General features: G+C 38.6%; 1 protein-coding gene and 1 pseudogene across 1 annotated transcript; one reads left to right on the top strand and one right to left on the bottom strand.

Annotated features, from left to right (window-relative positions):
* The first annotated feature begins 2,617 nt into the window (after window positions 1–2,617).
* On the top strand, window positions 2,618–6,243 carry LOC117994075 (very low-density lipoprotein receptor pseudogene; annotated as a pseudogene).
* Window positions 6,244–8,627: 2,384 nt separating this feature from the next.
* LOC117994385 (major facilitator superfamily domain-containing protein 6) lies at window positions 8,628–26,059 on the bottom strand. Its single transcript, XM_034982307.2, has 10 exons — window positions 25,724–26,059; window positions 21,700–21,845; window positions 20,610–21,243; window positions 19,572–19,762; window positions 18,437–18,573; window positions 17,391–17,506; window positions 16,828–16,946; window positions 15,299–15,425; window positions 13,171–13,317; window positions 8,628–11,227 (listed from the first exon to the last, which is right to left on the bottom strand). The coding sequence occupies exons 1-10, from the start codon at window positions 25,785–25,787 to the stop codon at window positions 11,100–11,102; spliced, it is 1,809 nt and encodes a 602-aa protein (XP_034838198.1). The 5' UTR covers window positions 25,788–26,059; the 3' UTR covers window positions 8,628–11,099.
* Window positions 26,060–26,486: the final 427 nt, after the last annotated feature.

The following is a 26,486-nucleotide window of genomic DNA, read 5'->3' as shown; positions in this document are numbered from 1 at the left end:
AAATTTATTTAATCCATGCGGACGAAGTCGCGAGCATAAGCTAGTTAAGTATATGCATGATCATTAATGAATGAGGCACAATCTAAATATATAAAAGGAAAAGGTGACTGACTGATCTATCAACGCACAGCTCAAACTACTAGACGGATCGAGCTTAAGTTTGCCATGCAGATAGCTATTATGCCGCAGGCACCCGCTAAGGAAGTATTTTTGAAAATTCAACCCCTAAGGTGATTGAAATAGGGGTTTGAAATTTGTGTAGTCCACGCGGACGAAGTCGCGAGCATAAGCTAGTAAATACTAAAATTAGATAAAGATTATAAAGAAACAAAACTATTTGATTTTTAATGGGCATTAGTATTGCTAACATAACTTATTGTGAAAACTTACTCTGTAAACCGATGAAAACTGTCTTGTGTTAGGGCAAACCACTAGTAAACTAACTATTGTAAAGTGAATAAATCCTATAGTATTAAAGTTAATTACCGCAACCCGTGTTTTATTTTCTTCTTACCTGCAGCTTTAGGATTTGGAGCTAGACTTTGAGTTTAATAATAAAGTCCATGCTTGGCATTTACATTATTATTGCACTATCACTTATTAGCAGTTGTAGAAGAGCTGTACCAATATACCTACCATGTAGATGTTCCCGTTGAGTCACTCCCGTCAGTAACAGTAGAGTGAGGGAACTCGGTTTGGTCCTGAATCGACGATATGTCAAATATTACACTAGGGGTGGCATTCAAAGAAAATGAAGCGATTCATAGGCTACCTAGCGTCAAATGTAGGTAACATTTGACGCCTGCCAGTGACGTCGAAGCCTCGATATTTTATTACAAGTTCCCTAATTGTGATATTAAAAATATTTTTAAATGACAATTTTTTTTGTAGTATTGCACGCCACAAAGTGGCAAACTGTTAGGACTATTAAAAATTAGTATAACACCTGAACATGTAGGTACACAGTTATCGCAATAAAATTCTTCTATTCTATTCTAACTGTCGCACTACTAACTAACTAACGCAACAATGGAAAATTCCGCGTGAGTCACAGTGTGACACAAGAGGAATTTTGTTTTCCCGATGAGTCGCACTACTTCTGAATATATCTAGTTCAAGTAAAAGGCTAAGTTTAAAAAATTTAGGATTGATAAAAAATTGGTCAAAGTCGGACTCGCACAGTAACGGTTTCCGTACCATCGTACAAGAAATAATAATTTATATTTATTATCTTCTCGTGCCACATGTACATTCATTAGAACCGCAAACCTTTTCGCAAGTGCTGGGTTCTTCGTCAGATTCGTCGGAACAATCCTTCTCGTTTCGCAACGAGAAGGACTGGTATCTTCGTCTCCGGTATGCACTGGCCATTTTTGTATCAAAATTCAGATGAGATGCATTTAGTAATGGCCTTGCATGCTTCTACGCTATCATCGGAATTGGGTATTTTCCTACTTTTGAATTTGATAAATATTATTACTTCATTATAAACTAGGATAAAAATAATGACGTACCTACGCTGAAAAAAATTTAAAAATTCAACAAAGATTTACAAAGTTACAGGCATTTTAATTTTGGAGTTCTTCTATCCCTTTCTCGCAAAACGAAAATTTGTATGAAACCGCATGAAGTTACTATGGCATTAGTACGGTGTGACGTTAAAAATGTCGGTCAAACGGTCAAAAACAATCCATTTATTTGATCAAGCCTAACCTTACATTAAAAGATGTCTATTCACTCTTCTTAATTCCATTAAGAGTGAATAGGCATACATTAAATATGGAGGAAAAAAGGATACCTTACATAGGATAAATGTAGGTATTTATTTACACGATGACGTTGTAATTTGTAAATAAATAAATCGGTAGGTACTAAAAACATTACCGTGATTGACTGACTGACTGACAACGCACAGCCTAACTAATGGATCTAAAGATTTAAAGTACGCTAAGTCACGAAATATTTCCTAAGGTGGCATTTTTGAAATTATAACCTTAAAATTAGTGGTAAGGTTAAGTTTGTATACCTAAATAAACATATTTTATACAACTGATTCAAATTCCATGTCGATAGCTTTTATAGTTACTGAAATAATTAATTGCGACAGACAGACAGATGGAGTAAGTCGCACCATGAGGGTTCAATTTTGACCATTTTGGTACGGAACTAAAAATATTTGGCCATTTACTTACTCTACTCGTGTAGTGCTAACCTGTGCTGACTGCCAACATTATTATAGTAGGTAGGTATTTTAGATATCAAAGAATATTTTTATCTACAGGAAAATAGACCGTATAACAAACAGTATTATTGCGTACTGGGACTTGGAATGATTTTAGATTAATATAATTTAGTAACAGGTAGGTATATACCTAATGCGTAAAAAAATACTTTTCACGCGCCATATTAACTTTATGTGTGAAATTTAATGTTAAAATTACATATAAAATGATTTTAAGTGTATATTTTAAAGGTGAACCGTACTTTTGACATGACAGTTGATCCATAGAGTTGATCCAATGGCGCGTGAGATGTCATTTTGTACTTGCTACTAGTTACTACTCGTCGTGTCACGCGTGAGTCAGAAAGTTTGGTTTGTAAGCAATAAACTAAATGTTTTAATGCTGTCAATTGTCCATGGACATTACAGCCTCTAAAATTGGTTCCGAATTGTGGTGGTTTCTATTTCTTTGTGTGCTATGGCCAAAAACCAGTGGCGTGACCCAGATGTGCCAAGCGCCCAGTCACTTCACATGCGCGGACGGTAACTGTCTACCAGCATGGTGGAGGTGCGACGGAGATATCGACTGTCTCGATGGAAGTGACGAATTGAATTGTGCCTCCGCACCGAGAAATATATTAACATGCAAAGCTTCAGAATTTAAGTGCAAATATGGGATTCGATGCTTACTCAATAAGCTGGTGTGCGATGGTTATCCCGATTGTCCTGACGGCGAGGACGAAGCCTCTGAAAATTGCTATAGAAACATATTTCGACGTAACCAGCTCCAGTGTGAAGATTTCCACGAAATTACTTCGGCATTATATTGTAATGGAAAGAAAGACTGTCTGGATTTATATAACTGCACACGACTTGAATGCGATAAGACAGAATTTGATTGCGGTAGTGGAGTGTGTATACCATTGTCTAAAGTATGCGATGAGCATTCAGATTGTCCAAACTCAGCAGACGAATCCGACCGATGTAGGATAGACGAGTGTGCTCAAAATAATGGTGGGTGTACACAAAAATGCATCGATATGCCTGTTGGGTACCATTGTGATTGTGAAAAGGGATACAAGCTCATCAATAACACATCTTGCGAAGACATTGATGAATGTTTAGATCCTGGAGTATGTTCCCAAATATGTATAAATGAAAATGGCACTTTCAAATGCGAGTGTCATTCTGGCTACGCAAGGATCTCTAGCGATAAAACCCGCTGTAAGGCGATCGAAGGCCATCCCTTACTACTACTAGCTAGACGGATCGATATTAGGAAGATCAGCCTTGACCAGCTCGAAATGGTGGACATTGTTAATGGCACAAAATATGCTGTAGCACACGATTACGACTTCAAAACAGGCGTGGTCTTTTGGAGTAATGTTAGAGAACAGAAAATTTATAAATCACAAATCAATGAAGAAAGCAAGGGCGGGGAGAAGGAAGGACTGGTCGTGATAGGCGACCAGCTTATCACTTTAGAAGGACTGGCAGTAGACTGGATCTACAAACGTCTGTACTGGACGGATGCTGGCAAAAAACATATCGAACTATCCGACCTAAATGGCGATATGAGGAAGATCTTAATTCAGGGGAAGCTTGATGAGCCACGAGCAATCACTGTCAATCCACTCGATGGATGGATGTACTGGACTGACGTGGGTACAGTACCAAAGATCGAGCGCGCCGGTATGGATGGTACCCATCGACAAATCATAGTATCCAACGTGTCTTCTCCTAACGGTGTCGTGCTAGACCTGGTTCGTGAAAGAATCTTCTGGGTAGACTCAAAATTGCATGAAATCTCATCGTGCAACTACGACGGGACGGCACGAAGAGTCATCCTCCACTCTCGATCCTTTTTACCATACCCTTTCTCAATTACCACGTTCGAGGATTGGCTGTATTGGACCGATTGGAATAGAGATGCTGTATATCGCGTTAACAAGTTTTACGGAAATCAGCCGCAATTGATCATTCGGAAAAACTTGAACACACTTGAATCATTCCTAAGTTCTGAAGACATGATGGTGATTCACGTATACCATCCATATCGACAACCCGACGGTGTCAACCACTGCGTCAACGTCCACTGTTCACATTGGTGCTTGCCCGCGCCACAGATATATCCCGACTCGCCAAAAACTTCCTGTTTCTGCCCCAACGGTTTGCAACTCATGCCTGATAACCAAACGTGCACCAAAGACAGCAAGACAAGAAAAAATCGAACATCTCAAGTAGTACCGACTACAGTGGAACTACATAATATGTATAAGACAAATTTGGACATTTCAAGTAGTGCAGACGACAGTGGAACTACATATAAGACAAATTCAGACATCTCGAGTAGTGCCGCCGCGGCTAGTGTGGTTGTGGTCGGAGCAATAATTGCAGAAGTAATATGGATAGTCCGTGTTTTGGCTTGTTAATCTAAATATATAAAAGGAAAAGGTGACTGACTGACTTAAAGGGGTAAAATAGGGGTTTGAAATTTGTGTGGTCCACGCGGACGATGTCGCGAGCATGAGCTAGTTAGGTACCTATTATAGATACAAAATCAGTCTCAAACTATCTAATGGTCTGCCTGTTTTTGTATCTTGCTTGTATAAACAATTTGTGACTTATTAGATAAGTAAACGTTACTTAACAAATAAACCGTTTTGGTTTTTATATGTTACGTTACCTAAGTAATTAATTGAAAAAACAAAGATTCCGACGAATTGAAAACCTCTTTTTTTGAAGTCGGTTAAAAATTATTAATAATTACCAAAGTTTAAGGTAAAGTAGTATTTACTTAACCTTTTGCCATTAATATTAATTTTGGCAAAATATGTTAAGTATAAATTTTCAAAGAGATTCAGAACGAAATCTGAGCATCTCGAGCCCAAGCGGTATTGTCTGTCCTACCCTTAGAGTAGGTAGTAACCAATTTTTGTAAAACTAGAAGCCAAAAGCTCGCGATCTCGCGAAGGAGGACCTGAATAGAATAGAATAGAATGTTTTTTTATTCACATAAACTTTTTAAAAGTGCTTATGAATAGTCAGGTAGTTTTAATTTACCACTGGTTCGGAATGCCGTTCCTACCGAGAAGAACCAGCAAGAAACTCGGCGGTTGCTCTTTTTAATTTTTCAATTTACAATGTTATTATACCGTACTATACAAGCCATTGCAGCCCCGTGCATTGCTGGAGCGAGTCAAATCCAAGCTTTTTTATCGTTTACATAGTCTGCGACTGTATAATATGCTTTTTTTAGGAGCATACTTTTAACACATTTTTTAAACTTGTGTAAAGGCAAGTCTAAAATTGCTTGTGGAATTTTATTCTAAAATATTACACTCATTCCCACAAATGACTTTCCCACCTTCCAGAGGCGGAGCGCAGGAGTAGCTAGCTTATTTTTGTTTCTAGTTTGCCTATCATGAATGAAGCTAGCATACAAGGCCGAGTGGAGCGAAGCGAGCCGGCAACCTCCGTAGTGAAACGAAGGTCGGAACTCTGAAGGTGAGCTGAATGAAAGAGCAACAAAGCAAGTCATCTAGCGTAGTTCATTAAAAATACAGTTAAGTTTCGTTTCATTTAGGACTTCCTTCGCGAGCTTCTTACAGATATACAATGAACCAAAAGCTTAATTTGCTATAATCCGCTGAAACAGGTCGAATCTGTATGGTGCAACATGCAGCATGCGAAATGCACCGCCCGCCCTCCCACTGCTAACCATGCAGGAAAAAGCAGCCACCAGGCAACCAATACGCACCACCACCACGCAGATGTAGAGTGTAGACCTTACAATGCACAATTGCAATTGCGCATATTTTTGAAAGCTCATCGCTCAGCGACAAAACTAGTAAAGCGAATCGTCGCCGGCATCGGCAGTGTGAACAGTCAGAGAGCAACTTTTGATATATGCAACTCTTTCGTTTACACGGAATGTACAATATTTATTGTGCGTTTCTTAAGAGAGAAAATCGCCGATAGTTAGTCGTTTTCTCGCCGGCGGCGGTCGGAGGTCGGACCACTGCCTAAAGCACCATTATAATTATAATGGCAACTTTAAATGGAAATAAAACAAAATTAACATTTATCATCTTTTATTTTTTATTAATATAAATGTAGAAATATTGATATACAAAAATATTATGATCTGACTTGCAGGTTACGTATCATTGGATTTACCGACCTATAGTACGCGACAGGTCTAGATGGCAATCGGGGAGGGAACGCCCCGCACAGCCCTCGCGCTAGCCCTGTGCGGGATTGCGCGAGTGTGCGAGGTTTCACTCCGCCTCATACCCCGATTGCCATCTCGACCTGTCGCGAACTATTACAATACTAAACACATTTAAGGTGCATTTACACATTCGCAGGAGGGATGTGACGAAACACGAATCGCTAGACGTCAGTAGAGTTAGTACGCGACAGGTCAAGACGGCAATCGGGGTGGTGACGCAGGTGTGCGGGGCGTCCCCCCGCCTCATACCCCGACTGCCATCTCGATCTGTCGCGTACTATGTATGTATGATTGTACGGTTTCCGACTACAACGAGTCATTTCGGAAAAGTGCCATTTCGAACTTGTTAGTTATGTTCAGCCTATCATCGTCATGATCAACCCATCGCCGGCTCACTACAGAGCACGGGTCTCCTCTCAGAGTGAGAAGAGATCGCGCTGGCCAAGTGCGGATTGGCAGACTTCACACACCTTTGAGAACATTATGGAGAACTCTCAGACATGCCGGTTTCCTCACGATATTTTCCTTCACCGTTAAAGCAAGTGATATTTAATTACTTAAAACGCACATGGCAAATATTCTTTTCTAAAAATAATTTCTAATAAAAAAAAACGACGACACGTGAGGGCGAATATGTAAATGCACGGTAAAATCATCATCATCATCATCATGATCAACCCATCGCCGGCTCACTACAGAGCACGGGTCTCCACTCAGAGTGAGAAGGGTTTTGGGTACTTAAAAACGCACATAACTCCGAAAAGTTAGAGGTGCGTGCCCGGGATCGAACCCCCGACCTCCGATTGGAAAGCGGACGTCCTAACCACTAAGCTACCACAGCTTCGGCACGGTAAAATAATAAGGTACAATAGACAATTAAAAAAAAACACCTCCATAGACAATAACTTTTGATTAACAATAAAATTAATCACCACAGATAACAAATTAATAAATTGTAAAATATTATTATTATCTAGTTTATAAAATTCGTTATAAAGTCTTAATTACATACGTTTTACAAATTAATTACCTTGACCTTTAGAATGAGACAATGTGATTTTTTGTGTAGCGGTAGTTTTTGGGGCTAGAATTCATTATTAAAGAGAATAATTTAAAAAATGATTTCTATTTATTTTTAACATAATTAATTAGTGACATCACCGTTGTACGGAAAGCGAATGATGACGTCACAATGCGTAAACGACAAATATTTTTCAATTTTTAATACAAGAAATATTTTCCAGCAGAAATTGAAACCTACAGGGTACTTCCCGTTGACCTAGAATCATGAAATTTGGCAGGTAGGTAGATCTTATAGCAGACATTCGGGGGAAAATCTGAAAAACGTGAATTTGTGGTTACATCACACAAAAAAAATTAAATTGTGGTCATGAACTAATAATTAGTATTTTCAACTTTCGAAGTGAGTGACTATATCTAGTGGGGTATCATATGAAAGGTCTTCACCTGTACATTCTAAAACAGATTTTTATTTATTTTTATGCATCATAGTTTTTGAATTATCGTGCAAAATGTCGAAAAAATACGACTGTAGTACGGAACCCTCATTGCGCGAGCCTGACTCGCACTTGGCCGGTTTTTTTAACGAATATTAGCCATGTTAAATGACTAATATTCCCTTTTCCTCTCCAACTAAGCGTCAGGCTTGTGCTAGGAGTAGGTACGACAATAGTGCAACGGGCGGGGTTTGAACCGTCGACCTTTCGGTTTTCAGTCCACTCCTTTACCCGTTGAGCTATTGACTGGATTCTAGCCCCATAGAATAGAATAGAATATGTTTTTATTCAAGTAAACTTTTTACAAGCGCTTTCGAATCGTCGGGTAGTTTTAATTTACCACTGATTCGGAATGCCGCTCCTACCGAGAAGAGCCAGCAAAACTACCACTATAAAAAAATCACATCATTTTATGATTACGGTCCAAAATTCTATTGCGGCTAATTCCGTTGTACACAATCTCTAAACTAAAATGACAATCTATTGCTATCACTTTCATAATGTTGCTTGTGGAAAAGGATGGCTCTAGATTTAGACCTGTTAATTTAGTTTAAGAGATTGTGTACAAGAGAATCGGCCCCATTATCATTATTATGTCCTGTATATTATACTAGATGATGCCCGCCAAATGTACCAAATTTCATCAAAATCGGTTAAACAGTTGGATCGTGAAAAGCTAGCAGACAGACAGACAGACAGACACACTTTCGCATTTATAATATTAGTATGGATTAAATATAAACTAATACAGCCTCTTACTAATAAAAATGGCACATTCAGTCAATAAACATAGGAAGTGTCTTATACTCTATCTGCGGAAAGAACTTAGTATAGCATTGGCGCCGATTCTGTTGTCTTTGTCTAAACTAAATTTAGAGTATCTGCATCCTTTTCTTTTTAATATTGCTAAAAAAGGACGGAACATGAATTTTACATTTAAAGTTTTAGTGCCCGCTACAAATTTAAACAATAGGCTCGCGACTAGCAGCTAAAGTCACGAGGTTTGACAGCTGTAAATTAAATTTTAAACTGTCAAACTGTGTCTGTCCTTTTCATATTACATTAATAAGAAGAGGATGCGAACACTCTAAAATTTGGGTGCGCTCAGAATTAATACCACTGTCTCTGTTACGTAATCCCACGCTCGACCACAATCACACCTGATGGGAAGTGATGATGTGTCCTAAGATGGGACTGAGGTTTTTGTCTCTATCATTTGTATGGGATTACGTAACAGAGACAGCGCTATACTAACTTTTTCCGCGGATAGGGTATAGACTATAGATGGTCAAAAGCGGTCGTTCTATCGAATACGTATATTTTTTTATACGTATAGTTTTTTATTATAGTTTTTAAAATGAAACTATCAAGGTTCAATTTTTAATGAAATAACTTCATTTGCGGCCGAATATTTTATTTTAATTAAACGACCGCTTGTGGCTGTCTAGATAGACCCTTCCATGTAAGTCCCGCAAATTGCTAATACGCGTGGCCGCCATTTTAGTGACGTCAGCACTAGACTGAAGTTTCGAGCTAATGGTATATTTTTATTTCGACTGATGTCAAAAATTATGCTATTTCGATGTTAACAAGACATGGTTCCAGCGCAATAGCAATTTGCGGGACTTATAACAATAATAATAATTATGTATTTAAAAAATCTGATAACAATATTTAAAAAAAAATCATTCTTGTACAAAATCGAACACAATTCATTCATATTTGGCACTAAATTACGTCATCAACATCAACAACCCATCGCCGGCTCACTACAGAGCACGGGTCTCCTCTCAGAACGAGAAGTGTTTGGCCCTAGTCCAGTACGATTGACTGACTGACTGATCTATCAGCGCACAGCTCAAACTACTGGACGGATCGGGCTAAAATTTGGCATGCAGATAGCTATTATGACGTAGGCATCCGCTAAGAAAGGATTTTTGAAAATTCAATCCCTAAGGGGGTGAAATAGGGGTTTGAAATTCGTGTAGTCCACGCGGACGAAGTCGCGGGAATACGCTAATTAGCGGATTGGTAGACTTCACAGACCTTTGAGAACATTATGGAGAACTCTCAGGCATGCAGGTTTCCTCGCGATGTTTTCCTTCACCGTTAAAGCAAGAGATAAGCATTTAATGGCTTAAAACGCACATAACAAACAAAAAAACGGGCTGAATTGAGAACCACCTCCTTTTTGGAAGTCGGTTAAAAATAGAGGTGCGTGCCCGGGATCGAACCCCCGACGTTCTTACCACTAGGGCTAGGCTACGAGCGCTCGTTTTCATTATCACAGAATTTGGTATATTTTGACAACTTGTCAAATCAGTAACTTTTTATCAAACGTCAAATCCATAGAGATATAAAGAGTTGCCCTAATGTCCTATAGAAAATAGTGGATCGGAAACTAGCTCAAGCTTTTTTTTTTGTGTTTACACTTCAAGGAAATTACTAAATAATTTGTATTTGTATAATTAATACTAAAAAATTGCGTGACCGGCAGGAATCGAACCTGCATCTTCTGGGTTCGCGCCCGATGCCTTGACCACTCGGCCACGGTCTCGCTTACTGCCAGTGACGAAATTGGTGATATGTATGTTAACTCAGTACTGAAGCGACTGTTTAATGCCATCTAGTAGCGACACTTTGCAGTTATCGAAACTGCTTTCAAAGGCCCATATTACATAAAATTATTTAGCTCAAGCTTATAGAAATTTTCATAAGTGTGTAAGAAGTAACACTACATTTCAACATAACTATAAAAACAGGGTTTCGGCAAAATCCGCCATTTGCTGTGCCAGCATGAATACTTGTTTTTCTTGTAAATAAAATATAACCTAATCTTTTTCTATGACAGTTGATTAGCTGATACTATGAAGAAGCGCCGCCATTTTCTGTGTTAAAAAATACACGGTAAAACCATAGATATCTTCTCTCTATTAGTTTAAATAATCTAAGGTCAAAACGAGCGCTTAGTATGCGAAATTCTATGTAATACCGGTGTGTGACGTCACGATCATTTGACGTGCTTTTTTTTAGTTTAATCGATAATTTAAAATAGTTGTCACACATAAAACTAACAAAGGATGTGTAATTTACGTATTTTGGAAGACGCTCTATTTAATAATCTAGACTATCTATCGCCATTTTTCTGTTTGTCGTCTAGTGGTACGACCGTGTCCCGGTAGATGGCGTTACTGTTCTCTACCGGAAGCATCTTCTCCACTTCCGGCGTCGTCACTTCTTCCGGTTGTTTTTGTTCTGTAATAGAAAAAAATAATCCAATTAAAAAACCGGTCAAGAGCGAGTCGAATTCACACATGAAGGGTTCCGTACATAATCTAAATATATAAAAGAAAAAGGTGACTGACTGACTGATCTATCAACGTACAGCTCAAACTACTGGACGGATCTGGACCTATAGCTAGACTAGCTCATGCTCGCGACTTTGTCCGCATAGACTACACAAATTTCAAACCCCTATTTCACCCCCTTAGGGGTTGAATTTTCAAAAATCCTTTCTTAGCGGGTGTCCACGTCATAATAGCTATCTGCATGCCAAATTTCAGCTCAAGCCGTCCAGTAGTTTGAGCTGTGCGTTGATAGATCAGTCAGTCAGTCAGTCACCTTTTCATTTTATATATTTAGATGGCGCAAAAATGTCTTACACCCGTACTCAGAGTCGCTTAATCTTTACTTAAGTTTAAGTTAAAACGAGACAGAACTATATCTCTCACATAAATGTGTCTCGTTTTAACTTAATCTTAAGTAACGATTAGAAAGAAAGAAAGAAAAGACGTTTATTTATGCAATTGTGCCACACATTACAACTTAAAGCTAAGAGCTGGTTATTCCGGCGCTTCTTCCACCTGAGAACAAGCAAAAGAAGCGCCGGAACAAACTGTCATATTGTGTGGCACAACCCCAAAAAAGGGTCCCAGCTCAGCATTATGCTGTATGCCTTGTTGCACAAGAACATACAGCGCTGCTTTTCAGCTGGTATTCAGATTCAGATTCAGATTTATTTATTTGCTTTCATGTACATTTACATTTATTGATGGTGGGTGCTTAAAGCTAAATACATTGGTATTGCAAATACAATTTTAGGTACAATAAAATGGTAAATATTAAAGATACAATATGAATAGGATTAAAATTATTGAAATTATCATTACTAGATATTAAATATTATTCATTTGCATGCTTATATATTATTATATTATGAGAATGTTGACTAGAATTTATTATAAAGCAAGATTAGTACAAAATAAAAATAAGGTCAAAGTATAGTAGTATTAATTAGCGACTCTGAGTACCACTGTTAGCCAATCATAGCGTGCCCGGGACCGAAAACCCCGACCTCTCGATTTCTAGCACCATACATACCTTTGGAGCTGGAAAGTCCTTGAGTGGAGACCGCGTTTTTTTTTTTTTTTTTTCCACACAAACAGAAAAAACACAATATTGGTTTCTTCGTGCTCGTAAGCGCTTGGCGGCTTGTCTGAGCACTGCACATTCCTCTGTAGTCTTATACTTACATACATACTATACATACTATTAATGTAGGTAGGTAGTTTTAAAATAAAATAATTATGTCCGCGTATACCAGCTTCAAAGGCTTTGATGGCCTTGGTGCGCTCTGGACGCGTCTGATCGTTAACAGGGATACCTGGAAGAAAAAGGGGGAGGCCTTTGCCCGCGTTTGGGATGACCTCTGAAAACAAAAAAAAAAAACAAAAAAACAAAAAAAAAAAAAAAAAGGTACTAATAATTTGAAAAAAAAAAAAAAGGTACTTATAATTTAAAAAAAAAAAAAAAAAAAGTATATATATATAAAAAAAAAAAAAAAAAAAAAAAAAAAAATTAGAGGTAGGCTTATTTATTTATTTATTTTATACCAGCTTCAATTTCTGCATACGAGTTGGACCTCACCACGCCAAAATGTACCGCCACACAGCATCGATCTCGATAAAATGACTTGACGGTATATAGCGATAAAAGTCATTCTCCCGAGACCAACGCAAAAAAAAACGTTTAAGCAAGCGTAGTGTGGGACGCCCACCAGCACGATGGACCGACGATATAAAGAGGCTGGCGGGAAGTGGCTGGATGAGGAAGGCTGAGGACAGGGTGTGGTGGCGCTCTTTAGGGAAGGCCTATGTCCAACAGTGGACGTCCACAGGCTGATGATGATGATGACTTACCTTTGTCATCATTTCTAGTGACAGCCGCGAACAGCAGCGCATGCGCCCCGGAGGCGATGATCGCCATCCCGGCGAATATCCGGAACGACCCCCGACCCCCTGCGTAGCTGTACAGCTGACCCCCCACCAGGGAACCCAGCGCAAAACCTACAAAAAAATACAGTACATTAAAAAAAAGTAACTTGGGGCAAATTAGCCTAACGGGAGGACAAAGTAATAAATTTTGGGTACACTTTCAGAAATTTTGGGTCAATTTACCCAAAAAAGTGCCTCAGTGTATAACTATAGGATATCTCGGCTAATTTTCAGTAATACAGCCTCAGTTCATAATAATTAAGCTTTTTTATCTAGATCTAGCTAATTAGTCATGCACCCTAGAAGCGCCATCCCCGCGAATATGTGGAACGACCCCCAACCCCCTACGTAGCTGTACAGCTGACCCCCCACCAGGGAACCCAGCGCAAAACCTACAAAAAAATACAGTACATTAAAAAAAAAGTAACTTGGGGCAAATTAGCCTAACGTGGGGACAAAGTAATAAATTTTGGGTACACTTACAGAAATTTTGGGTCAATTTACCCAAAAAAGTGCCTCAGTGTATAACTATAGGATATCTCGGCTAATTTTCAGTAATACAGCCTCAGTTCATAATAATTAAGCTTTTTTATCTAGATCTAGCTAATTAGTCATGCACCCTAGAAGCGCCATCCCCGCGAATATGTGGAACGACCCCCAACCCCCTACGTAACTGTACAGCTGACCCCCCACCAGGGAACCAAGCGCAAAACCTACAAGAAAAAGTTAAAGGAACACTTCCTTAGGGACCCCCTTACTGTTTAATTTATTATCATTATTTGTTTTTTATTTTAGTTTATTTTGTTTGTTACCTCAGATTGAGGATTGATCTCTAAAGCGTTCAATTCGCTGCAGCGATCAACCCTTAATCTGAGTATAAGTTTATAAGTTAGAATATAAGTTTACATACATAAGTACAATTTAATACGTAGATTATAGTTATTTTTAAGGAGCGCCAGCTTGCCAACAAACTGGCTCACCAGTTTGGCGAGAAAATAATTATGTAAATATTTGGTGTACCTACGCTTGTTATAAATTAAAAAAAAATACAGTACATTTAAAAAAAGTAACTTGGGGCAAATTAGCCTAACGTGGGGAGATTTTGGGTACATCCTCAGAAAATTTGGGTCATTTTACCCAAAGTACCATAGCTGTAAGATATCTCGGTTAACTTTGAAGTTAGTATCAGTTAACAAACAAACACACTTTAGCATTTATAATATGGGTGGTGTGTGGAAGTTCCTACAAGAGACCTATGTCCAGCAGTGGACATCTATCGGTTGATGATGATGATGATAACATAACAAAGTGAACACGTCATCTATCCATACTAATATTATACAGGCGAAAGTGTGTCTGTCTGTCTGCTAGCTTTTCACGGCTCAACCGTTCAACCGATTTTGACGAAATTTGGTACAGAGGTAGCTTGCATCCCGGGGAAGGACATAGGCTACTTTTTATCCCGGAAAATTTAAGAGTTCCCACAGGATTTTTAAAACCCTAAAGCCACGCGTACGAAGTCGCTGGCATCAGTTAGTTAATTATAATTTTACTAGCTGATGCCCGCGACTTCGTCCGCGTGGATTTACGTTTTTGAAAATCCCGTGGGAACTCTTAAATTTTCCGGGATAAAAAGTAGCCTATGTCACTTTCCAGGTCTTTGACTACACCCATGCAAAAAATCACGCCAATCTGTTCCGTTGCGACGTGATTTTTACATAATATTATTTATTTATGCATCATTATAAGTATTTGAGAAATGCACATAATATTTAGAATTTTTTAGAATTTAGAATTTGTTTATTAATCACTTGGCACACAATCAATTAATTTACAAAACCACTATAATAATTAATAATCAGTAAAATAATATGTGTAAACAAAAACAACACAATCGATAGAACTGCATTAGTGTAACAGTGCGTCGCGTCGATTGAAGGACAAACCAACATAACAAACACACTTTCGAATCTATAATAGGGGGTAAAACTGGTCTAATAACCATGTCTCCGTATTCGCTACAGTGGACAGGCACCCTAATGTTATTACTCACCAACGCCGTCGTCCATGCCGGCCACAATCCCCTGTACTGTGGCAGAGTAGCCCTCAGGCGCGACCGTAGCTGCGTAGCCCACTATGGCCGAATAACATAATGCGTATGTCGGCCCTTGCATTATTGCCTGCGAAAAATATAGTTTTATTAGGGTTCCGTACCTCAAAAGGAAAAACGGAACCCTTATAGATCACTTTGTTGTCTGTCAGTCAAGAAACCTACAGGGTACTTGCCGTTGACCTAGAATCATGAAATTTGGCAGGTATGTAGATCTTATAGCTGACATTTGGGGAAAAATCTGAAAACTGAGAATTTGTGGTTACATCACACAAACAAAAAATTAAATTGTGGTCATCTAAATATATAGGTAAGAGAAAAAGGTGACTGACCGACTGACTGACTGATCTATCAACGAACAGCTCAAACTACTGGACGGATCGGGCTGAAATTTGGCATGAAGATAGCTATTATGACGTAGGCATCCGCTAAGAAAGGTTTTTTGAAAATTCAACCCCTAAGGGGGTGAAATAGGGGTTTGACATTTGTGTTATCCACGCGGACGAAGTCGCGAGCATAAGCTAGTGAACTAATAATTAGTAATTCCGAAGTAAGATAACTATACTTGTGTACTTGTAATATAACATTTGATTACATTTTATGATTATGTTGACATGAAGATTATGTACTTGCTTGAGTACCTATCTTTTTCTTTTTTTATAGTGCATTTATGTCATTTTTTTTACAAAATACGACAAGGTGCTTGAGTAACTTAATAATTTTTATGCCATCTTTAACTAGTATTATCTAGATTATAATATGCCATATTTTGTACAATCATTTTATTATTGTATTGTTCTATGCCGATCTGACTTTCGTAAGCGCTTGTAATGAGTCTAAATCGAAATAAATACAAATACAAATATATCAAGTGGGGTATCATATGAAAGGTTTTCACCTGTACATTCTAAAACAGATTTTTATTTATTTTTATATGCACCAGTTTTTGACTTATCGTGCAAAATGTCGAAAAAATACGACTGTAGTACAGAACAGAATGTTATGAATATATATTATGAACTAGCTGATGCCCGCGACTTCGTCTACGTGGAATTAGGTTTTTTTTAAATTTCGTGGGAACTCATTGATTTTCCGGGATAAAAAGTAGCCTATGTCACTCTCCAGGTCTTTATCTATACCCATGCAAAAAATCACGTCGATCTGTTGCACCGTTGCGAAGTGATTGAAGGACAAACCAATAAACCAACATCTCATTTATAATAGGGGTAGTAATGTGAAAGTGTGTGTTTGTTAGTTTGTTGGTTTGTCCTTCAATAACGTCGCAATCAATGAGTTCCCACGGGATTTTTAAAGAACCTAATTCCACGTAGACGAAGTCGCGGGCATCAGCTAGTGTCGAAAAAATACGACTGTAGTACGGAACCCTCGGTGCGCGAGCCTGACTCGCACTTGGTCGGTTTTTTATTATGAATGTTATGAATATATATTATGAATTCTAGGGCTAGACCCACCTCAATGAAGACTAGATGCCAGGGATGCTGTATGAGCGAGATGAGCGCCAATCTCACCCCGTAGCAGAACAGGCAAAACGTCAGCGTGGTTCCGTAGCCCCACCGCTTTATTATTCTACCTGAAAATAATTATTTATGTTATTTAAGTACTAGTTAAGTCTCTTTTTAACCGACTTCAAAAAAAGGAGGAGGTTATCAATTCGACTGTATGTTTTTTTTTGTATGTTTGTTACGCGATTACTCCGTCAATTATGAACCGATTTTGATGATTCTTTTTTGTTTTGTAGGAAATACTTCAGAGATTTTAATTTGGTAAAGATCTGATGAATATCTTCGGAGATGGAGAGCGGAACTCCTCAATGGATAAGAGTAAATTGCTCGTGATCAGTGTAACAGATTAGCAAACAGTAGGTTTTTAACTTGGCATATCGTATTTTAGTACAATGGGGCCACTAAAAATTGTGAAATAAAAACTTTTCAAAAAAAAAAAAACCGACTTCAATAACTACAACTTTGGAGAAAATGCGCCAACTTTGGGGAAAATGCGCTAACTTCTAACTCACCAGAGAAGAAGAAAAACAGTAGTTCCCCAATAAAGCTCTGCGCTGCGACCACCACTCCCTCTATGAGTTTTATTTGTTGCATAGAGTCGGTTGTCTCTGCTAACTCTTCCAAAAACCTATGGAGTAGACATTCGAAATTAATGTAAAAAAGTTTCGAGTTGCCACAAAAAAACGGTCGGCCGATTCCGTAAAACCTGCATCAATCATTATTACAATCGCAATTGTTGTGATTGGCTGAATTCATGGTATGGTTGCAACAATGCATTGTAGCCAATAGTGAGCGAGCGTCAACCAGAGATGATTGTGATCGTGATATTGAAGCTATCATTCTACAATCGAGCAGCTGGTCACATGCGAGTCAGACTCAAACCACCATATATAACCGTATATACCGTAGATATAACACTATGTACTTTTTATTTATTTTCTATTAGGTACTAGCTAACGCTCGCGACTTCGTCCGCGTGGACTACACAAACTTCAAACCCCTATTTTACCCCCTTACGGGTTGAATTTTCACAAATCCTTTCTAAGCGGATGCCTACGTCACAATAGCTATCCGCATGCCAAATTTCAGCACGATCCGTCCAGTAGTTTGAGCTGTGCGTTGATAGATCAGTCAGTAAGTCAACTTTTCCTTTTATATATTACTAGCTGATGCCCGCGACTTCGTTTGCGTGGAATTAGGTTTTTAAAAATCCCGTGGGAACTCTTTGATTTTCTGCGATAAAAAGTAGCCTATGTCACTCTACAGGTCTTTAGCTATACCCATGCAAAAAATCACGTCAATCCGTTGCATCGTTGTGACGTGATCGACGGACAAACCAACAAACCAATAAATCAACAAACAAACACACTTTCGCATTTATAATAAGGGTGCTGATAATAAGGGTACTGATTTAGATTATGTAAGAAACAAATAAAAATCATGATTTTTAAATTGTACTCTTTGTATAATGACTTCTAACCCCATAAACTACCGCTATACAAAAAATCATATCATTTTATTACTACAGTCCAGGACCGTATTGAATATTAACTCTTACCAGAACGTGTAATAAATGATAAAGCTGTCAAAAATTCCAACCACCACGGCGAAGGTGATGAACAGCAACACTCGCGGTATACGAAGCACCGCTCTCAACGCTTTGCCCGAGTCGTCCGGACTTGACAGAGATGGCAGCTGTAAAAAACCGTTTTGCCTGTCAAAAATAATTTTAACAGCTGTCAAAAATAATCTGTCATCTGTCAAAATTATAAAATCTGTAAATCTGTAAAATATTTTTGACAGTTTTGAAAAAACAGCTTTACAGCTAGTATAAAAAAAATCGAAGCACCGCTCTCAACGCTTTGCCAGAGTCGTCCGGACTTGACAGAGATGGCAGCTGTAAAAAACCGTTTTGCCTGTCAAAAATAATTTTAACAGCTGTCAAAAATAATCTGTCATCTGTCAAAATTATAAAATCTGTAAATCTGTAAAATATTTTTGACAGTTTTGAAAAAACAGCTTTACAGCTAGTATAAAAAAAATCGAAGCACCGCTCTCAACGCTTTGCCAGAGTCGTCCGGACTTGACAGAGATGGCAGCTGTAAAAACAATCAAGTTTGACAGCCGTCGAAAACTTCCACTAAAACGTTCCGCGGATTACGTATCTCACGACAGGCTTGCGACAGGCGTAAATCTCGCGATCATTGCTGTCAAACGTCACACGTAAGAGCGGCTAGAGAGAGACAGCAATAGCCACAAAGCAAAATAAGAAGAACCAGAAGAGAGACAGCAAATGAACTGTCGCATTGCTACTGTCGCGTTGCTGTCGCTACTGCAACATTTTACGTAATCACCCCGCCGGTCAGAGTCCGTGAAAATAAAAAAAATCCGAGTTCCACTCCACTGAGAGATCTATCCCTGATCCAAATCTAAGCTTAATACAGTGGACCTCTTTGACAAATTAGTATCTACGTCATACATCCGATTTGAATCCGAGGCACATGTAATTCCGTACCCCGGTGAGCATGTCCCATGTACCTTAATGCTTTACCTATAACTGTGTCCCATGTTCGTGTACCCCACTCATGTGTACCTCACAGTAATTTATGTACCCCACAATTCCACATGTACCCTTTAGTTTCACATGTACCCCCAACTTGTATTTCGTTCAAATTTTCCCAACAAAAACTTACATTTAATTTCTTGCAAGCCGCCAAATCAACGATAGTAGCTACAATAGCTACGACGAACGCCGGGGTAAAGTTCTTGTTTCGATTGCTCCCAGACACAACGTCTATAAGCCAGCCGCCCAGCAGAGCTGTAACGCCGTACCCCGCTGTACCCCAAGCGCGTTGCGCCCCATATTTTGACCCCCTTTCAGAACCTGCAAAAAAAATTTAACAGTAAAAAATTATAATGAATACTGCAAATATTTATCCTAATACCATAAAATACGAAAGTGTATCTGTTTGATAGACACGCCGGCCCATCAGTTTAACCAATTTTGACGATATTTGGTACAGAGATAAATATCTCTGTACCAAATATCGTCAATGGATTTCGGAGACGGACATCATTTTTTTAAAAACCTAAATCCACGCGGACCAACTAACTGACACGATATATTATATTATTGACTAGCTTATGCTTTTCAAAAATTCTTTTTAGCGGATGCCTACGTCATAATAGCTATCTGCATGCCAAATTTCAGCCCGATCCGTCCAGTAGTTTGAGCTGTGCGTTGATAGATCAGTCAGTCAGCCACCATTTCTTTTTATATACATATTTAGATTTGACTGACTCAACAAGTACTGTAGTATCTGTAGCATTCAAGCATGACATTTGGTACTGAGGTTGCTTGGTTGTTATCGTTATTAAGCGATAAGGCCGTTTTTGTATTCTACTTCTTTCTTCTATGTTCTTTTTTTTATTTCTGTATTCTTGTCTTGTGGCGTACAAATAAAGAATAAAATAATAATCCATTCTAATATTATAAATGCGAAAGTGTGTCTGTTTGTCTGTCTGCTAGCCTTTCACGGCCCATCCGTTCAACCGATTTTGACGAAATTTGGACAGGTATAGCTTGCATCCCGCGGAAGAACATAGGCTACTTTGTATACCGGAAAATCAAAGAGTTCCTACATGATTTTTAAAAACCTAAATCCACGCGGAAGAAGTCGCGGGCATCATCTAGTGATATTATAAGTGTGTTTCCATCATCATTGACTCACCCAACACATCGAAGCACACCGCATCTCCAATACAGTTGGCAATATTGAACGCCACAGTACCAACACACATCAGCACAACAAATCCCCAAAATGTACACGTCATATAAAAACTACCCTCTATTTCACTTTCAACTGCATCCGTCATCTTAATTCTATCTCCATCCTTTTTTAACACATCTATTGTATTCGCTTTGGAGCTGCCAACCTCTCTCTTGCTCCTATTAAAAATCTGTTCATCTTTTACCAAAGATTCGTCATAACATAACAAATTACAGTCTTGTTTCGGTACACATATCGTCTCTCCTTCACGCACATCGTTAAATTCCATATGTAAGAGCGAGCAAGATATATTATCTTTATTATCTATGTATACTGTGTTTATATAAGTCGAGTTTGTCAAGTAAACTTTAAATATTTCGTCAGTGGTGCAGTTCCAATGACATATATACTTTTCCAACATGGCGTCGGTATTATTATGGTATGTTTTGATATATACGGTATCGTTGAGTTGATATACGGATTCTAATACGGGTTCTGCGGTTTCAGGTTCCTCAGGCATTGGTAAAAGCCACAGGCAGCAATAGGATCCAGACATGATGAATATTAGCATCATGAAGACGAATTTTCTTCGGCTCTGGAAGAAAAGAGATAGTTTAGTCAATATAATTAGCCGAGCACCGAGCACTAGTGTGACCAAGCGAGGCGTGCCTGCGATCTCACCTGGTGGTAAGTGATGATACAGTCTAAGCTGGAAGCGGGATAACTTGGAAGGGATATGGCAGTTTTTATTAAACCCATATTCCTTATCGGTTTCTACACAGCATCGTACCGGAACGCCAAATCACTGGGCGACACGGCATTGCCAGTAGGGTGGTAACTAGCCACGCCCAAAGCCTCCCACCAGGACCAGAGACAATTTAGAAAATATGAATTCCCAAATTGCCTGAAGAGTGACAGACTACTTTTTATCCTGAAAAATCAAAGAGTTCCTACGGGATTTTTTAACTTAAATCTGCACTTCAATTCCGCTATAATATGTATAGTTCCGCTATAATATGGATTAGCTTATTTAACTAGCTATTTTACTTACTGGCCAATAATCCACGATGTATCCGAACAGCGGTTTAGCTGCTGCCCACAGCAGTGGCAGTACAGCAGTCACCAGTCCCATCACTGCTGGAGACACTCCCAGCTGTTTGCCGAACACATTGAGCTGCGGCAGCAGGGGACCCAATGCTGGAAACACGGTAATTGCTTCATTAGAATCTGCTATGTACCTCACTGTACCACAAGTACCCTACTTACGTGTAAGTTACTGTACCACGTGTACCCTAGTGTGCCACGTGTACCCTACTCTGTTCCAAGTACCCCAATGTATCCCGACAATAATTACTTTCTTAATGGAAAACATCTTGAGGAAACCTGCATGCCTGAGAGTTCTCCATAATGTTCTCAAAGGTGTGTGAAGTCTGTCAATCCACACATGGCCAGTCTGGTAGACTATGACCAAACCCTTCTCACTCTGAGAGGAGACCCGTGCTCTGTCGGCGATGGGTTGATCATGATGATGATGATGAATATGGTTAATTCGGTCCGTGTACGATGCTCCGAATTTAGAATAGAATAGAATAGAATAGAATGTTTTTTTATTCATGTAAACTTTTTACAAGTACTTATGAATAGTCAGGTAGTTTTAATTTACCACTGGTTCGGAATGCCGTTCCTACCGAGAAGAACCAGCAAGAAACTCGGCGGTTGCTCTTTTTAATTTTTCAATTTACAATGTTATTATATCGTACTATACAAGCCATTGCAGCCCCGTGCATTGCTGGAGCGAGTCAAATCCAAGCTTTTTTATCCTTTACATAGTCTGCTATTGGTGCCGTTTATTATTTTATATCGTTTAAATAATAAACGGCACCAACTGGAGATTGACCCAAGGACTTTCTAATTGCGGCCAGACCATTCTAACCGCGACGCCAGACAGATTTCACATACCTAATCCCATAATAATCATTCTTATAATTCACGTGAACAATGTATGATAGTTATAATTATAACACTTATTTTTATCTCTTGGAAATTAGCTCGCACTCATAATTTCGAGGTACAATAAAACTTAATTCACATTATAATTTACTCAACAGTAACTCAAACTCAAATTATTTATTTAGAATAGGTAAAATTTTACGCTAAGAATCATAAAATTTGGCAGGTAGGTAGGTCTTATAGCACAAGTAAGGGAGTAAATGTCATTAACGGAGTCTTACTTAAGAGAGTGACTGAATTCAAATATCTGGGGCACATTGTGACAGACGATATGTCTGACGTTAGAGACATAGAGAGGGAGCGTAGGGCGTTGGCGGTCCGATGTAATATGCTAGCCCGGAGGTTTGCACGGTGTAATAGAGACGTAAAGCTCACTCTTTTTAAAGCATATTGTCAGACATTTTACACGTGTAGCCTATGGGTGACGTATACGCAGAGGGCCTACAACGACCTACGAGTGCAGTATAACAATGGTTTCAGAGTACTGATGGGGTTACCGCGCTGGTGCAGTGCGTCACAGATGTTTGCGGAGGCTCACACAGATGATTTTTACGCGATTGTGAGAAAAAGAGCTGCATCTGTGATGAGCAGGGTGCGTGGGAGCTCCAACAGTATTCTGAGAACATTGGCTGCAAAGTGGGAAAACCCTTTTATGAAACACTGGGTGTACATACACATGAACACCAAGTGGTCAAGGGGGTATATGAATTAATTATAATTTGAATTAATTAATAATAATAATTGTAATTTTATTTAGTTACTAACATAGTTAATAAGGTCTTCTGTTACTAACACATTATGGATGAAACATCTGAAATAAAATAAATAATAATAATAATAATTACATCACAAAAAAAATTAATATGTGTTCAATGTTCATGAACAAAAAAATTAGTATTTTAAACTTTTAAAGTAAGACTACCTACTATATCGAGTGGGCAGTGGCGTGCAGGTCATACAGGCATAAATGCACTGCTTACCCCAGTTATAATGGCTCAATGTATATTTTTCATTATGACCAGCCAGTAAACAGGTTCTCACTTAACTAATGCCTACCCTGGCTTCAAACCCTGTGCACGCCACTGCAAGTGGGGTATCTATCATATGAAAGGGCTTCACCTGTACATTCTAAAACAGATTTTTATGCATAATAGTTTTTGATTTATCGTGCAAAGTGTCGAAAAAATACGACTGTATTACGGAACCCGCGGTGCGCGAACCTGTTTCGCACTTGGCCGGTTTTTTTTACTTATATAATTTCCGAGAATCTTGTAAAGTTTGAACAAAAGGCTCATTTGTACCATATTCCTAATGTAGGTTGTAATTATTTACTTAACTAGATTTATTATGTACTGTGTACATATACTTAAGATATAAAACAGTATATACATTCAGGTACCTAACAATAAAAGCGTTATCTATCATTACGTCTGTCGGTGCAAGGATTATAGGTATATATCTCTTATCTGTTGCCATGATAATATTGCTAATCATGTTATACTAGATGTCGGCCGCGGCTTCGTCCACGTGGATTTAGCTTTTTTTAAATCCCGCGGAACTCTTTAATTTTTCGGGATAAAAAAATAGTCTATGTCCGTCCCCGGGATGTAAATTGTAAGCTAACATATGTAGAGATGTATGTATGTATAAGTTGCTATTGCGCTGGAACCATGTCTCATAAACATCGAAGTGACGTCAGCTGAAATAAAAATAGACCACCAGCAAAAAATTTTGGTCGATTTTGTAAAACCTGCATCAATCATTCTTCGCTCTGGGCTGGTTTCCGCACTTAAACGTTTCCGTCTGTTGTGCGTGCATCAATCATTATGACAATCTCAATTGTTGTGATTGGCTGCATTTGTGCGATTCTTGTTGCAACAATTTATTGTAGCCAATAGTGAGCGAGCGTTAACCAATCAGAGATGATTGCGATGCGATCGTGACATTGTAGCTGTCATTCTCCCGCAATCGTTGCTCGAAACTTCAGTCTAGTGCTGACGTCACTAAAATGGCGACCACGCGCATTAGCAATTTGCGGGACTTATACTGCTGGATTCAGTTCTCACATTGCCAAACTATAATGATTGTTAAACTGTGGTAATGCCGTGGGGGAGATTGGGGGACCTTGAACTTAGAGACATGTTTATGTCACGACCTCTATGTCATAGATTAAAGATAATTGGTTCGCGTGTGACAAATAGGGCTGTCACTTCAACCAGTGTCAACCCTGCCAGTAATTTAAAAGAGGATTTTTTTTTCAGATACAAGTTAGCCCTTGACTGTGTGGATTTAGGTTTTTGATAAACCTGTGGGGACTCTGATTTTCAGGGATAAAAAAAAGCCTGTGTCCTTTTGTTGTCCCAGATTTTGATAAAATTTTATACAGAGTTAGCTTAAGTTCCCACTGGATTAAAAAAAAATCTAAATCCACGCATCATGTAGTCCAAACTAATCCATATTATAAATGTGAAAGTGTGTTTGTCTGTCTGCCAGCTTTTCACAGTCTATCCGTTTAACTGATTTTGATAAAATTTGCTACAAATATAGTTTTGCGGGAAAGGACATAGGCGACATAGGCTACTTTTTATTTCGCAAAAACTAACAGTTCTCACGGGTTTATTAAAAACCTAAATCCACGCGAACGAAGTTGCGAGCATCATCTAGTTATATAATAAACCAGCTGATGCCCGCGACTTTGTAGGCGTGGACTTAGGTTTTTAAAAATCCTGTGGGAACTCTTAAATTTTCCGGGATAAAAAGTAGCCTATGTCCTTCCCCGGGTTGCAAGCTACCTCTGTACCAAATTTCGTCAAAAGTGGTTGAACGGTTAAGCTGTGAAAAGTTAGCAGGCAGACAGACAGACACACTTTCGCATTTATAATATTAGTATGGATACATTATTCCTATATCTAGTAATGTCATTGTTCATTAATAAGCAGAGTTTGACAAATCATACATTGTATAGTGGAATTTAGACTTTTTGGTCTATAATAAAATCACACTCAACATACAATAACATTGTTCATTATTTCTTAGGTAGGTAAGTAAACTATTAAATGTTATACCTGCGAAGAAGAAGAAAAAGTGTATCTTGATAGGCAGAAGTCCTCTGTCGATCTTGAACTTCATTTTGAACAGATATCACTACCACATACACTCCCAAAATAGATTATTTATGACTATTTAAATAAAGAATGTTTGGTACACATAATTTTGAAGTCGTTAACCTCATAAAAGTATCGTACTGTTGCGAAGTGACCCGACCGCTTTCTAATCTACTATCGCGCAGAATTAAATGGCAAATGCCTCGCCTCCGAGCAGATTCATTTGAATAGTTTATCGTTGTTTACATTTATTTGATAGACGACAAACGATCACCAAAAAAAATTACGACCAAAACACCAAACCTCAAAAATGACGTTGACAAATGACAATTGACATTAGACTAGAGTGATGTTTCGATGTAGAGCGGTTTCGATTATAATCGACACACATCATCGATATTACCCGACAAATTTATGTGATTTTTTAAAAAATTGTTATTCAAAATATTACAAATAAACTTAATGTAATATCTTATCTAGTTACTATACAAATCATGTCCACGCGGAATGGTCTCAGGAATTTGCTTTGCTGGCTGCATTACCGCGTTGGATAGACAGGCTGATCCGTTGCGCAAACAATGAGCCAGCCCTTTTGTCACAGATGAGGTTATTAATCAGGGAGGTGCAGCTCAGGCGGGCACTGTTGGAGAACAAAGGCTTAGAATATTCAAACAAGAACAAAGGGGACGGCAACATTAGTTCCGGTTTTCGTAACTAGCCTTGT

This window comes from Maniola hyperantus, chromosome 26, assembly GCF_902806685.2.
Source record: "Maniola hyperantus chromosome 26, iAphHyp1.2, whole genome shotgun sequence".
NCBI classification, from domain to species: Eukaryota; Metazoa; Arthropoda; class Insecta; order Lepidoptera; family Nymphalidae; genus Maniola; species Maniola hyperantus.
Note: the sequence above shows the minus strand (reverse complement) of the source record. Positions and strands in the feature narration are given on the sequence as shown.

Coding starts and splice junctions, on each gene's coding strand:
- LOC117994385 (XM_034982307.2), bottom strand. CDS start 25,787: ATGAAGTTCAAGATCGACAGAGGACTTCTGCCTATCAAGATACACTTT. Junction 17,507..18,436: donor ATCATTTATTACACGTTCTG/GTAAGAGTTAAT, acceptor TCTACTCCATAG/GTTTTTGGAAGAGTTAGCAG. Junction 11,228..13,170: donor CACTAGAAATGATGACAAAG/GTAAGTCATCAT, acceptor TTTCTATTACAG/AACAAAAACAACCGGAAGAA.